This window comes from Pongo abelii, chromosome 18 (genome assembly GCF_028885655.2).
Source record: "Pongo abelii isolate AG06213 chromosome 18, NHGRI_mPonAbe1-v2.0_pri, whole genome shotgun sequence".
Taxonomy (NCBI): Eukaryota; Metazoa; Chordata; class Mammalia; order Primates; family Hominidae; genus Pongo; species Pongo abelii.
Window position 1 is genome coordinate 52,694,144 of NC_072003.2, and position 14,762 is coordinate 52,708,905.

General features: G+C 39.6%; 1 protein-coding gene across 2 annotated transcripts in view; it reads left to right on the forward strand.

Moving 5' to 3' along the window:
* The window catches only part of RBL2 (RB transcriptional corepressor like 2), a 57,003-nt gene that overhangs the window by 19,207 nt on the left and 23,034 nt on the right, over positions 1-14,762 (forward strand). For both annotated transcript variants that reach the window (XM_054533919.1, XM_054533920.2), the window contains exons 8-14: positions 831-1,017; positions 5,604-5,770; positions 7,883-7,992; positions 8,698-8,801; positions 10,387-10,524; positions 11,602-11,766; positions 13,218-13,329. In XM_054533919.1, coding sequence (XP_054389894.1) covers positions 831-1,017; positions 5,604-5,770; positions 7,883-7,992; positions 8,698-8,801; positions 10,387-10,524; positions 11,602-11,766; positions 13,218-13,329 — 983 coding nt within the window. The remainder of the gene's footprint in view (positions 1-830; positions 1,018-5,603; positions 5,771-7,882; positions 7,993-8,697; positions 8,802-10,386; positions 10,525-11,601; positions 11,767-13,217; positions 13,330-14,762) is intronic.

Below are 14,762 nucleotides of genomic sequence, written 5' to 3' on the forward strand. Positions count from 1 at the left end.
ATGTTTTGTGAGAGAATACAGGGAAGCAAAAATTCTGTCACCTAAATATAAGCACACTTTTTAAATGTGTTCAAAATTGTATGGCTGTTTTTGAAGTTTCATTAAGCTTCTGGATTATAAATTTTGAAATAAATTCTTTTGGAACTATATGGATGAAAATTGATGATGTGTAAGTGTGGAAGTCTTCAGGGGTGCCTAGAGCAGCTAGACAGATAGTTAAGCTTCTCACCGGAAGCTGCACCTACCAGCAGCTGAAACACTGTCAGCAAAATACTTGTACTGTGTGATGGATGAGCATGGAGATAGCAGGATTACATGTGATACTATCCAGTTTTTGTTTTGTTTTGTTTTTTGAGATGGAGTCTCGCTGTGTTGCCCAGGCTGGAATGCAGTTTTTGAGATGGAGTCTCGCTGTGTTGCCCAGGCTGGAATGCAGTGGCGTGATCTCGGCTCATTGCAACCTCTGCCTCCCGAGTTCAAGCAATTCTTCTGCCTCAGCCTCCTGAGTAGCTGTGAATACAGGCGCGTGCCACCATGCCCAGCTAGTTTTTGTATTTTTAGTAGAGACAGGGTTTCACCATATTGGCCAGGCTGATCTCGAACTCCTGACCTCGTGATCCACCTGCCTCAGCCTCCCAAAGTGCTGGGATTACAGACGGGAGCTACCGCGCCCAGCTATACTATCCAGTTCTTATAACTACAAGTTACCCTACCAAAGTTTAACTTTCAAAAGATTATTAGAACTTTTAGTAAATAAAAAAATGAAATAATTAATTGAAATGGCAGTTCTGTGAGAGAGTACATTTTGTCTGTATTTGTTTTTCCTATAGTAAAGCCATCAATAAGGCCTATGAGGAGTATGTTTTATCTGTTGGGAATTTAGATGAGCGGATATTTCTTGGAGAGGATGCTGAGGAGGAAATTGGGACTCTCTCAAGGTGTCTGAATGCTGGTTCAGGAACAGAGACTGCTGAAAGGGTGCAGATGAAAAACATCTTACAGCAGCATTTTGACAAGGTGAGTTTAGCCATGCCAGAAGAGTAGAAATACAGGAGCAGGTAAGCCAGGGGTTCTTTTTTATTTTGGTAATTTCATGTTTGTGTTTTACTTGCCTACATTATGAAGGAGAAAATTCTCATCATACTTCTCTTAATTGAAAAAGGTATCTCTACGATATTTGCTTTGTTAATATCAACTTTCATTCATTTTAGTGAGGTCTGAGAAAAAGAAATTAATATAAATTTAAACAAATGTGTCATGCTGATAATTGTTGGTTTTAAAAAGATGGGCCAGTAATATATGGTCTTATATGTAGTGAACATAGTGTAGGCATTTAGAAAGTGATAATTGACCTGATTGGGGCCTTCATTTAAGAGACTGGAGAAACTGAGGATCTACAGTCTTTAAGAAAATTATTTTAAACTGAATTTCAGGACCACGTGGTATTATTTCAAACAGACACTTAGGGTGATGCAGGCCAAGAGTTTCCCTTCTGTTATGTGGTGGAACAGAAAACACCAAACTTCTGGCAAGTGCCCCCAGAGAGACACTGGGTAATCCAAGGGCCAATTCACCTGGAAGTGAGCTGCTTCAGACTTGAGACTGGTCTGCTTATTCATTCAACAGATATTCCTAAAGCATTTTATATGTCAGGTTATGTCCTGGACACTGGAGATAAAAAAGCAGTGAACAAAATAACCATGAGAACCCTGTTCTAAAGAAGCTTATATTCCAGTGTGGGGAGATGGACAGGAGATAAACAAGTAAATATATAGTATGTTGGGTGATAATAGATGAAGAAAATAGAGTAGTAATACAAAATATTGAGGGGAGGGGAGAATGGGATGGGTGGGCTGTGGTAGGTAAGGTGGTTGGGAACGGTGTCACACACCAGAAGTAAGTGAGGAAGCAAGCCATATGAATAGCTGGGTAAATGTGTTTGAAGCTGAGAGCATAACAAATGCAAAGCCATGAGGTTGGAACAGGATTAGCTTTTTGGAGGAACAGTGAGAATGCTAGTGTGGTAGGAATAGAGTGAGGGAAAAAGTGGTAAGAAGTGACGGGAGGCCAGGTGTGGTGGCTCATGCTTGTAATCCTAGCACATTGGGAGACTGAGGCAGAGGATTGCTTGAGCCCAGGAGTTCAAGACTAGTCTGGGCAACAAAGCGAGACCCCGTCTCTACATAAAATATTAATACAAAAAATAAGCTGGCCATGGTTGTATCCACCTGTGGGCCCAGCTACTTGCGAGGCTGAGTCAGGAGGATTCCTTGAGCCCAGGAGTTCCAGGCTGCAGTGAGCCGTGATCGCGTCACTGCACTCCAGCCTGGGTGACAGAGCAAGAGCCTGTCTTTAAAAAAAAGAAAAAGAAATGCAGGGAAGAGGGAACAAGAGAGCCAGACAGACCGTGTAGGCTTTGGAAGCCATCGTAAGGACTTTTGCTTCTGCTCTGATTGAGGTGAAAGCTATTAAGAGGGTTATTAAGAAGAGTGACTGATTTACATTTTTAAAGGTCTTCTGGGAAAGTGGGATTAGAGGCAAGGGTGGAAGTAGGGAGTTAAGAAGCTATTGGAATGATTCTGGCAATAGTTTATGGTGGCTTGCTTCAGAGAATGGTTTGTAGCTGGGCCATATTTTGGAGATGGCACCCACAGGATTTACTGAGGGTTTGTATCTAGGGTATGAGAAAAAGAGAACAGTGATGTCTCCAGTTGGGTGAATGATATAAAAGCTAAAATCCTGACAAGTGCCTGTAATGTTGTAAGTTATCTCGCCCTGGCTCTCTCTGAATTCATCTACTTTCCTCCCTCCTCACCCACTTATGCCACATTAACTTCCTTTTTTGTTCTTCAGATATGCCAAGCATGCCTGCAACACAAAGCCTTTGCCTTTGCAATTCCCTCTGCCTAAACCGTATTGCTTCAAGAGATTCATGTGGCTTCCTTCTCACTTCATTCTGGTCTCTGATAACCCAACTGCTATGTCAATAATAACCACAACATCCTCCCCAACCCTCAGGACTTCTTTCCCCCTGACTCTGCTTGCTAGTGTTTCTCTTCGTATTTATCACTGTCTGACAGTAAGTAGGGAGGTAGGTAGAAAGAATTGTTTATTACCTGTCTCCTTGCATTAGAATATAAGCTTCACCAAGGCTGTGACCAGTGTTGTATGCAGCGCTTGGCACATGGTAGACATTTGGGGAACATTTACTACTGAAATTTATTAAGAGGGAAGAGCAAGTCTTGGGGAAGGGGAATTAAGAGTTAGGGTTATTAGCATGTTAAATTAAAGATGTCTTTTAAGCATCCTAGTAGAGAAGTTGAATAGACAGTTGAGGTATACAAGACCGGAGTTCACAGTTCACAGTAGAGGTTAGGGGTTGTGTATATATGTCCTGGGGTCATCAGGGTACAGATAGCTTTTTTTTTTTGAGATGGAGTCTCGCTCTGTCACCCAGGCTGGAGTGCAATGGTGCAATCTCGGCTCACTGTGACCTCTGCCACCTGGGTTCAAGCGATTCTCCTGCCTCAGCCTCCTGAGTAGCTGGGATTACAGGTGCCTGCCACCATGCCCAGCTAATTTTTTGTATTTTTAGTAGAAACGGCATTTCACCATCTTGGCTAGTCTGGTCTTGAACTCCTGACCTCATGATCTTCCCGCCTCGGCTTCCTGAAATGCTGGGATTACAGGCGTGAGCCACCGTGCCCAGCTGTAGATGGCTTTTAAAGCTATAAAATGAGGAGGGATTACTTAGAGGTACGAATTGAGAGAGAATACAAGAGGACTAAGGACAAAGCTCAGAGTCACTCCAAATTTTGTAAGTCTTCATTTGGAGATGGAACATCCTAATATTTTTAAGATACCGACTTAATATTTGCACCCAAGTTAAAGATTCCTCTTGATCAGAATGAACAGGAAGCTTTAAGCTAAGCACAGTGCTACCAAGAAGCACCATGTTGACCTTGAGGACTCTGGCAGGAAGCTGTTTGTGGTTGTCACACCTAGTTTCCTGTGTGAAACTACTGCTGCCTGTGGGTGATGTGGTTATATGCTGCTGGCTGCTGTTGATTCTCCTGTTTGTGTACAAGGTGTTTTTCCCTCCCAGTGCCTCCCAGTGTAGGCATTGGTTTATGCACAGTGAAGTAGTTGGCTGCAAGAAACCTTGTAAGGCAGGGAGCAGCCTTTTGAATGCAATTAATCTACCCAAATCATTTTATTGACTTAATTATAGAATGAATTTCTTTGAAACAAAGTGAAAGTCTTAGTTGTATTACACTTTAAGACATAGAGAAAACATGTAGGTTTGTTTCTGTATACAGTAAATTTCTCTGCTTTTCTGTATCTTATGAAACTTGAATAGTTGGCTCTGTTGCCAGGTGAAAGTTTCGCTAGGTTTTTTAAAAAATTAGAATAAATACATTTAATACACAGGGAAATTTGGTTTATCTTGAATATTAAAAGACATTGTTAAGCTATCTTAACCTTTCAGAGTTTATTTGAAAAATCAGAAAGATGTTTTACTGGCTCCTTTGACACCAAGTCACATCTTCTCCATATTTATTGTCAAGAATGTTGACTTTAACTTATTTCTCTGAAGACCTGTCTACCTTAGGGGGAAAACCTGTGATAGATTCTGGTAACCAAAGGTAGAGGAGAGGCAGGAAGACCAATGAAGGCTGTTCTGCATCAAGTTGCCTTTTTAGGGAATGTTCAATTTATTATGTCTCTGAAGCAAATTTGAATATTTGGATGGTGGGTGTATTAGTTCATTTTAACGCTGCTGATAAAGACATACCCAAAACTGGGAACAAAAAGAGGTTTAATTGGACTTACAGTTCCACATGACTGGGGAGTCCTCAGAATCATGGTGTGAGGCGAAAGGCACTTCTTACGTGGCTGTGGCAAGAGAAAAATGAGGAAGAAGCAAAAGCGGAAACCCCTGATAAGGCCATCAGATCTCGTGAGACATATTCACTATCACAAGAATAGAACGGGAAAGACTGGCCTCCATGATTCAATTACCTCCTACTGGGTGCCTCACACAACACATGGGAATTCTGGGAAATACAATTCAAGTTGAGGCTTCGATGCAGACATAGCCAAACCATATCAGTAGGCTTTTGTTAAATCATGGATTTTTTTTGGAACCAAATTTAATTCACAATTTTCTTTTATCTTTGAGTGTCTGCAAAAATAGCAGTAGATGGGAATTGTGAAATTCTGTTTCTCAGAGCTGAGAATAATAGTCTTAATTTTTTCAGGTGAGCAGAATGCTTATCTTTGCCTCTGAGCATAAGTTTTACAAGAGGAAATGTAGGGAGCTGTACCTTATTTTAGAGTTTTAACTTTTAAGAGACAAACTTTTAGTTAGCTAAAATACAAATTATTCTTTCACACCTTCGTCTTCACATGCATATTGGCGGCTCTTAATGCTGTTATGTTTAAATTCCAAGAATGGTGACATTTGAGTCACTAAAATGTATTGATATTGTAAAGATAAAGTCTTACTGGCTTGAAGTCCCATTTGTGAAGTGAATTAAAGTCTTTCTGGCCTAAAATAATGTTCTTTTTAAATTAATTCTATGTAATTTTTTTTTCTTTAGTCCAAAGCACTTAGAATCTCCACACCACTAACTGGTGTTAGGTACATTAAGGAGAATAGCCCTTGTGTGACCCCAGTTTCTACAGCTACGCATAGCTTGAGTCGTCTTCACACCATGCTGACAGGCCTCAGGAATGCACCAAGTGAGAAATTGGAACAGATTCTCAGGTTAGTTTGAGCCCTGTCTACTTTCTAAGATTTGGCTATTGACCATTTTCCAATTTCCTATTTTTTCATTATTAATGCCTTAATTCACCCATGAATAATTTTTTATCAACTGTATACTCAGTCCTGTTGTGAGTCTATAGAGGACCTAGCAATAAGATGTATAAGTGGAAGATCTTCTTTCCTTAGATTTCTTTAATATAATACAAGACACAGTAACTAATAACACCAGACACTGTAGAATAAAGCACAAAACTGTCTTATTGCCAACTGTTCTTTCAAGATTTCAGGGAGTGGTGGGGTGGGGGCGGGGGGAAGCTCAGTGATGATGGGAATTGTCAAAGGACTTTATGAAGAGGGTTGAACCTGAGGTAACTTCTGAAGGGTGACTCAGATTTGAAAAGATTAATAGAGTTCCACATGCTCATAAAGCAGGACGAAAACCACTGTAACTTTTGTAAGCTCTATGAAACATCCTTATCCTGGAAAGGAAGTTCACTGCATTTAGTTCCTTTGATCTCCCTGAGACTGGTAGGAGTATCATTGAGTTTTAATTAAAAGCTCAGTAGGCTGAATCCCATCATCTTATGCATAACCTTTGGCAAGTTGATTTGAAAAGTTACCTCCAAGGTCTCTCTCAGTCCTAAAACCTTATGATATGATGACGTAGACCAAAAGGACCCCATTTTATTTCTGATGGTGGTATATCAAGAAGACCCTATATGTACACATAAGTAATTTCCCACTCATAGCCAGGCTTCTTAAATGCCAACTACATTTCCTTTACATTTTCATGAAGTCTGCTTTATTCATAAACTTGATTGTGATTTATACTCAACAAGTTATATCTCTGTGGCCTCTTCCTGAGTCATGTTTTTCAGATGCACCTTGTTTGCCTTGAATTTAGAAGCATTTTGTAAATACATTTCAGAAGCCGTCTTAATCTCTGTATCTTCCAGATCGCTTTACAGTTTCTAACTAGGCATAACAGCATTTTAAATCTTAGGTACCATTAGTGGGGTTAAATAAATATTACCAGTAAATACTAGGTAAAATAAAGGGTCCTATTTTTGTTGAAAGGTATGTGTGTGTGTGTTCCTAGAAAAATTCTGCTTGTATATGTATTCAGTAGTTATCTCTAGCAGGACTATAATTGATTTTTATTCTCTTTATAATTTTTTAAACTTGCTTCATTTTCACAAAGAATATGTATATAATTATATATATATTTGTGATCAAGATAAAAACAGTTGTTACAAAAAGCTTACATGGTGATAATTTGTATAATGCTTCTGCATTGAACATATATTGCATTCTAATAATGAAAAGACTAAAATAAACCTCATTCGTGGGAAAAAAATGTAGAATGCCAGGAACAGTTTATATGAGTCTGTAGTATGGGTTTTACACCCCTTCATTCTATTTTCTTCCAGGTGTTCTTAATGGGAGTTTTACTGCCCTCTAGGGAAATAGTTAAGGGCGAGTTTGGGATCATCAGTGACTGGGGATGTGTAGGACAGGTGGGGGACAGTCATAGATATCGAATGGGCCCAGGCCAAGGTTGCTAAACTTCCTGCACTGAAAGGTATAGCCCCGGCCGGGCGAGGTGGCTCATTCCTGTAATCCTAACACTTTGGGAGCCTGAGGCAAGTGGATCACTTGAGGCCAGGAGTTCGAGACCAGCCTGGCCAACATGGTGAAATCCCATCTGTACTAAAAATACAAAAATTAGCTGGGCGTGGTGGCAGGTGCCTGCAGTCCCAGCTACTCGGAGGCTGTGGCAGGAGAATCACTTGAACCTGGGAGGTGGAGGTTGCAGTGAGCCAAGATTGCACCACTGCATTCCATCCTGGGTGACAGAGCGAGACTCTGTCTCAAAAAAATAAAATAAAATAAAAGGTGTAGCTCCCACAAGAAAAGTTTTTTTTTCATTCAAACTGGTAATACCACCACCTTTGAAAAGGAAGTATGGGATCTCTTGGATTAATTTGGGAAGTGTATAGTTTCTGTTCAGAGTGTTTTATATTTACATGTTAGTGAAATTATAGAAACATTTTATCCCCTTGTGACTTGACAAGACCTTTAAATTATGTTATTTCTCATTACCTTTTTTAGGACATGTTCCAGAGATCCAACCCAGGCTATTGCTAACAGACTGAAAGAAATGTTTGAAATATATTCTCAGCATTTCCAGCCAGATGAGGATTTCAGTAATTGTGCTAAAGGTAAGGTTTAATGTTGTTATTCTGCTTTTATGTTTGAAGTTTAACTAAATGGAGTCATTTCTTACTAACTAAGAAAGATGAGGAAAAGATTTATGACTTTAGACTGAAGGCTAGGATATGGCTGTCCAGTTCTTCAGGTCAACCAACTGATTTCTGAGCCCTTCTCAGTAAGATAGAAATTTTAGAGTGGTATCTTTATTATATTGGACTTCTGATGCTTTTTTATCTGCAAATCTTTAGGTTTTTTTTGTAAACTGGAAATTAAATAAAAGTGTAGTGATTCTTCAACATATTGAGAATAAGGACAGAAGATATCACTGCTATGGGCCCAAACCTGGCCTAGGAATTGTTTGATGTCAGCAATTGGAACTAAGTAGGTGTGGAGTAGTAAGCCAATTACATACCTCTTAGCATTGGTCTGTTTTGTTCAAACATAGAGGGGGAAAAAAAGGGTGTAAGTCTTAAATGATATTACAGTTCTTTATGTGCAAATTTCATTTAATAATTTTAGAAAAATGTGACTGTTACCATGAAGAAAATTAAGGTATCTTAGGGATAATTAAAACACCAATCATAAGAAGTGTGCATATCTAAAGTATTGGGTTGGTTTTTAAATTTTATTTTGTGAGTAAAGGAGGAGGAATGGGCCTTTATTTTCTTTGTGTGCCATTTTTGTGGGTTTTTTTTTTTTTATTATTTCTACAGAAATTGCCAGCAAACATTTTCGTTTTGCGGAGATGCTTTACTATAAAGTATTAGAATCTGTTATTGAGCAGGAACAAAAAAGACTAGGAGACATGGATTTATCTGTGAGTAAAATAACCAATGTATTGATCAGCGCAATGAAACATAATTTCCTTCCTGCCCTATTCTGTGGGTTGTTTTTTTAGTTTATTTATAGTCTCCTTTCATGCACAAAAGTTTTTAATTTTGATGAAATCCAATATATTTTTTCACTAGTTGCCTGTGCTTTTGTTTTATGTATGTATGTATTTATGTATGTATGTACGTATTTACCTATTTGAGATGGAGTCTCATGCTGTCGCCAAGGCTGGAGTGTAGTGGCACGATCTCAGCTCAATGCAACCTCCACCTCCTGGGTTCAAGCAATTCTCCTGCCTCAGTCTCCCAAATAGCTGTGATTATAGGCATGCGCCACCATGCCCAGCTCATTTTTGTATTTTTCGTAGAGATGGGGTTTTGCCACGTTAGCCAGGCTGGTCTTGAACTCCAGACATCAGGTGGTCTGCGTGCCTTGGCCTCCCAAAGTGCTAGGATTACAGGCGTGAGCCACCGCACCTGGCCTGTTGCCTGTGCCTTTGGTGCTTCAGTAGCTTTTAACTAAAAAATAATAATTATTGACAATGTTGGAAAATTATAAGCAAAAAGAAGAAAATAAAAATCATCTATGATTAATGTCATCCTGTGATAAACATATTCACTTTTGGTACATGGTCATCTAGCCAGTCACCTGCCTGCCTGCCTTCCTTTCTGTTTTTTTGGGTTTGTTGTTGAGACAGAGTCTCACTCTGTTGCCCAGGCTAGAGTGCAGTGGCGCAATCTCGGCTCACTGCAACCTCTGCCTCCCAGATTCAAGCGATTCTTGAACAGTGTTGCCCAGGCTGGTCTCAAACTCTGGACCTCGGGTGATCTGCCTGCTTCGGCCTTCCAAAGTGCTGGAATTACAGGTATGAGCCACCTGCCTGGCCCCTTTCAATATTTTTTTTCCTTCTTTTTTTTTTTTTTTTTTTTTGAGCCAGTGTTTCGCTCTTGTTGCTCAGGCTGGAGTGCAGTGGTGCAACGTTGGCTCACTGCAACCTCTACCTCCTGGGTTCAATCGCTTCTCCTGCCTCAGCCTCTGAGTAGCTGGGACTACAGGTGTGTGCCACCACACCTGGCTAATTTTCTATTGTTAGTAAAGATGGGGTTTCACCACGTTGGTCAGGCTGGTCTCAAACTCCTGACCTCAGGTGATCCGCCCACCTTGGTCTCCCAAAGTGCTGGGATTACAGGCGTGAGCCACCGCGCCTGGTCCCCCTTTCAGTTTTTTATAGCACTTACTGTAAATACTGTTTTGAAACATCTTTCCCTGTCATTGTTCTTCTAAGCATCAGGGTGTGTGTGTATTTTGGTTAGAGATGTAATCTCTTTTAAGATACATTTTATAATAGGTAAAGTTTTAAAATTCTCATACATTCCTTTTATATATTTCCTCTACTAAAAAATGGGCTTTATTTATATAATTAAGAAAGGTTTTGTAAGAAAATAAGGACACACTTTGCACTCACTCAGAAAATGAGAGTTTCTTTGGTATTTTCACTGAAGTTCACTGAGTATGAAATGACTTTTTAGACTAAGTAAATGTTTCTAAATGCTAATAACTTTATTTTATAGGGTATTCTGGAACAAGATGCGTTCCACAGATCTCTCTTGGCCTGCTGCCTTGAGGTCGTCACTTTTTCTTATAAGCCTCCTGGGAATTTTCCATTTATTACTGAAATATTTGATGTGCCTCTTTATCATTTTTATAAGGTATTTTTAAAAATATGATACTAATGGGGATATTGTAGATGAGACCAACTTCCTGTTGTTAGTCATTTAGTTCAAGTTAACATCTAAGTACATTTATTCTGTTTTTATTTACATAGTTAATCTCTATTTGTGGCGTAGAAAAGAAATAGAATCTTAAGACCTATGTAAATTCTTTTAATATTGTATGAAAGATCTATTTTGGGTAAAAGCTTTGATTCCTCTCTATCTAATAAAAGTTTTTAGAATACTGTGATTTTTATGAGCTGAGGAGGCTTAAAAAAAGTAGCACACATGTCACTAGCTAATCTTGTATAGCAGCCTTTTTTTAATTTATGAAAATTAAATACCATTGAAAATGTCAGAAAAAAATAAAAAGTTCTCTTTCATGTGTTACAGAGAGGCATAGAGTTAAAGCACTGATTTGGTAGCTATTTCTTTTTTTTTTTTTTTGAGGTGGAGTCTTGCTCTGTCGCCCAGGCTGGAGTGCAGTGGCGCCATCTCGGCTCACAGCAAGCTCCACCTCCCAGGTTCACGCCATTCTCCTGCCTCAGCCTGCCGAGTAGCTGGGACTACAGGCGGCCGCCACCACACCCGGCTAATTTTTTGTATTTTTAGTAGAGATGGGGTTTCACCATGTTAGCCAGGGTGGTCTCGATCTCCTGACCTCGTGATCTGCCCACCTCGGCCTCCCAGAGTGCTGGGATTACAGGCTGGTAGCTATTTCTTGATACTGACTTAGCATATGAGTTTACCTTAACTCTCATAAGATAGTCAAAACTAATTTTTATAGTGGCATAGATTAAATGTTTAGAGATTTTTATATGAAATTTTAAGAGTAATGTTTTTCAACCTCAATGTACAAAACATGTATTTTCATTAAAAAATTTTGAAATACATCACAATGTTAAACCATGTTATATAATTTATAGTTTGAACTATAATTATTTACAAAGACAGTAAAAGGAAGAGCAGCTGTTTCAAAATAATACTTCAACTTGTAATTTTGACCAATTTCTTGTCTAAATATTTTAAAATATTTAATAATTATTCAGTGAACCAAGACATTTTTTATTTCAGGTGATAGAAGTATTCATTAGAGCAGAAGATGGCCTTTGTAGAGAGGTGGTAAAACACCTTAATCAGATTGAAGAACAGATCTTAGATCATTTGGCATGGAAACCAGAGTCTCCACTCTGGGAAAAAATTAGAGACAATGAAAACAGAGTTCCTACATGTGAAGAGGTTTGTGAAAATAACATGTTTTTATGAGAAAAATACATCAATAGCTAATCTATTAATAATCCTTTTGGGGATGGGAGGGTGGCAATTAGGTTTAATATGTTATAATTACACCTTGTTATGAGAAAAATCTTGGACTGTAATGTCCCTCTCTACCCACAAATTGGGAAGGTGCCAAGAGACCAAAGAATGACTCAGACAAGTCCAGCTTGGCAAGTAGATAGGTTTATTAAGACTTACATATGGCGGAGGCAGAGGTGGTGGGGAAAAATAAAAGACTTATATACAGGGTACTCCTAGGTAGCAGCAGGACAGCTCTAAAGATCCTCGCCACCTCCCATCGCTAAGCTGTTTTTACGCTAATTTTCTGGCTCTTTGCCTACTATGTGTGTGCACGATGGGACTGTTTTCCTTGGTAGTTTCTCAGATCTTCTCTGGGATGTTGGGGTTCTCAGGGACACCTGTTCCTTGGCTGGGCACCATGGCCTTGGCTCACTGCCCAGCCTTCAGGGTTTAGGCAGCAGACATACACCCTTAAGTAAGGTAGGCAACCTGTCACACTTCACCCCATGTCAAAGAGGAAATGAGTCAGATAATTTGTGGCTGTCCTAAGATTTTGGTGACAGAGTAAAAATTCAGTGTTCTTTCTTGATCTCCTTATCAAGTTTCTTTCCCACAGAGCGGTGGTCCAACCTTTTTGGCACCAAGGACCAGTTTCTGGAAGACAGTTTTTCCATGGACAGGGTTGGGGGTTGGGGAGATTTTGGGATGATTCAACTGCCTTACATTTATTGCACACTTTATTTCTATTATTATTACATGGTAATATATAATGAAATATACAACTCACCAAAATGTAGAGTCAGTGGGAGCCCTGAGCTTGTTTTCCTGCAACTAGATGGTCCTATCTGGGGGTGGTGGGAGACAGTGACAGATCAGCAGGCATTAGATTCTCATAAGGAGCATGCAACCTAGATCCCTTATGTGTGCAGTTCACAATAGGGTTCACACTCCTGTGAGAATCTAATGCCACCACTAATCTGACAGGAGGCCAGCACAGGCGGCAATGTGAGCGATGGGGAGCAGCTGTAAATACAGATGAAGCTTTGCTCGCATGCTCACTCGCCTGCTGCTCACCTCCTGCTATGTTGCCCAGTTCCTAACATGGTCCATGGCCCAGGGGTTGGGGACCCCTGCTTTAGAGTGGTTGATATTCAAACTCTCCAAACCAGTAATGAAGTTTGACTCATATTTAGTATCCAATTACAAGGTTTTGAATTTTTTGACTGCCAAAAGTTTTTTTTTTTTAACTTTATTATGAAAATGGGAAAGACAGCTGATTTTATTGAGATGGAATAATTGTTAAGATACTTTTTCTGCCTTAGATTACTATTGTATTTCTAATTAAAGTGCTTTTTTGGATACTGGCATTCTGTGTAACCAATTCTTCATAGGTCATGCCACCTCAGAACCTGGAAAGGGCAGATGAAATTTGCATTGCTGGCTCCCCTTTGACTCCCAGAAGGGTGACTGAAGTTCGTGCTGATACTGGAGGACTTGGAAGGAGTAAGTTTAAAATACTAGGCGAATATTTTGGGGCTTACTATCTGGAAATTTAAATTTCATCTAACCCTAGAAGTGAAGTTAATAGGGTATACCTAGAAGAAAATATTCCATGCATTTTTGTGCCACATGGATCACTTAAAAGAAGGGCCTTTAAAGACTAAGAACACAGGAAAATGCATGATATAACAGGTATCTTTTAAAAAGGATAAACTGCTTTATTTATTTATTTATGTATTTATTGAGACAGAGTCTTGCTGTGTCACTCAAGCTGGAGTGCAGTGGCCCAATCTCAGCCCACTGCAACCTCTGCCTGCCGGGTTCAAGCGATTCTCATGCCTCAGCCTCCTGAGTAGCTGGGACTACAGGCATGCGCCACCACGCCTAGCTTATTTTTGTATTTTTAGTAGAGAAGGGGTTTTGCCATATTGGCCAGGCTGGCCTCGAACTCCTGACCTCAAGTGATCCGCCTACCTCGTTCTCCCAAATTGCTGGAATTACAGGCATGAGGCACCGTGCCCAGCCGACTGCTGTGTATTTAATATGATCCCTATTTTTAAAGTGTATGTTTATTTATGAGCATACAAAATAGTGGAAATGGAAAAACCAAACTGTTAAGATCATTGTTGGGTGATAGAATTCCTGGTGACTTCTGTAAAATTTTTAAGGCAAATACGTATTACTTTTAAAATCAGGAGAAATAGAAAAGCCTTCTTAAAGATAGAGCTGCATGATCCAGTTAGGTATAGACAAGCCAGTGAGTTAAGACAACTGAGTATGTTCCACTTTGTTGAGCTGTGCTACCCTAGTTAATGTGACGTTAGTGCTGGCCCAAGAAATACAGAAAAGGGCAGTTTTGCTATCCATCTGGTTTATATTTTTTAGGCAGCTGCTAAGGTGCCTTTCATCTGCAAGGTGAAAGGTTTTAGTTTACATATGTGAGATAGAACTACTTTTTAAAGAGCAATTCAGTAAATCCAGAGAGTTCTGAATCCTTGGATCCAATTAAAAGAATATTCTTATTTCTAGATCAGTTTTATAATGTAATTGATAAGAACTGGCGATAGAAGAAATACCAGTTTTAAAGTCAGGAATCACTCTAGGCTGGGCATGGTGGTTCATGCCTGTAACCCCAGCACTGTGGGAGACCTAGTGGGGAGGATCACTTGAACCCAGGAATTCAAGACCATCCTGGGCAACATAGCAAGATGCCATCTCTACCCCCGCCCCCAAAAAAAATCACTCTGAGTGTATACTTAATACACATGGATGATCCTTATGAAAAGTCCTCATTTTTGAAAGATCTGACAGCTGGTCTTTCTTAGTCTATTTTTGTAGAATTTTCCCTTCCCTAATCTACAGATTAGGAAGACTTGACTTTAAACTTCATTTTCTTTGTACTTATCACTTCTCAGTTTTCCTGAGATCTCTTGATA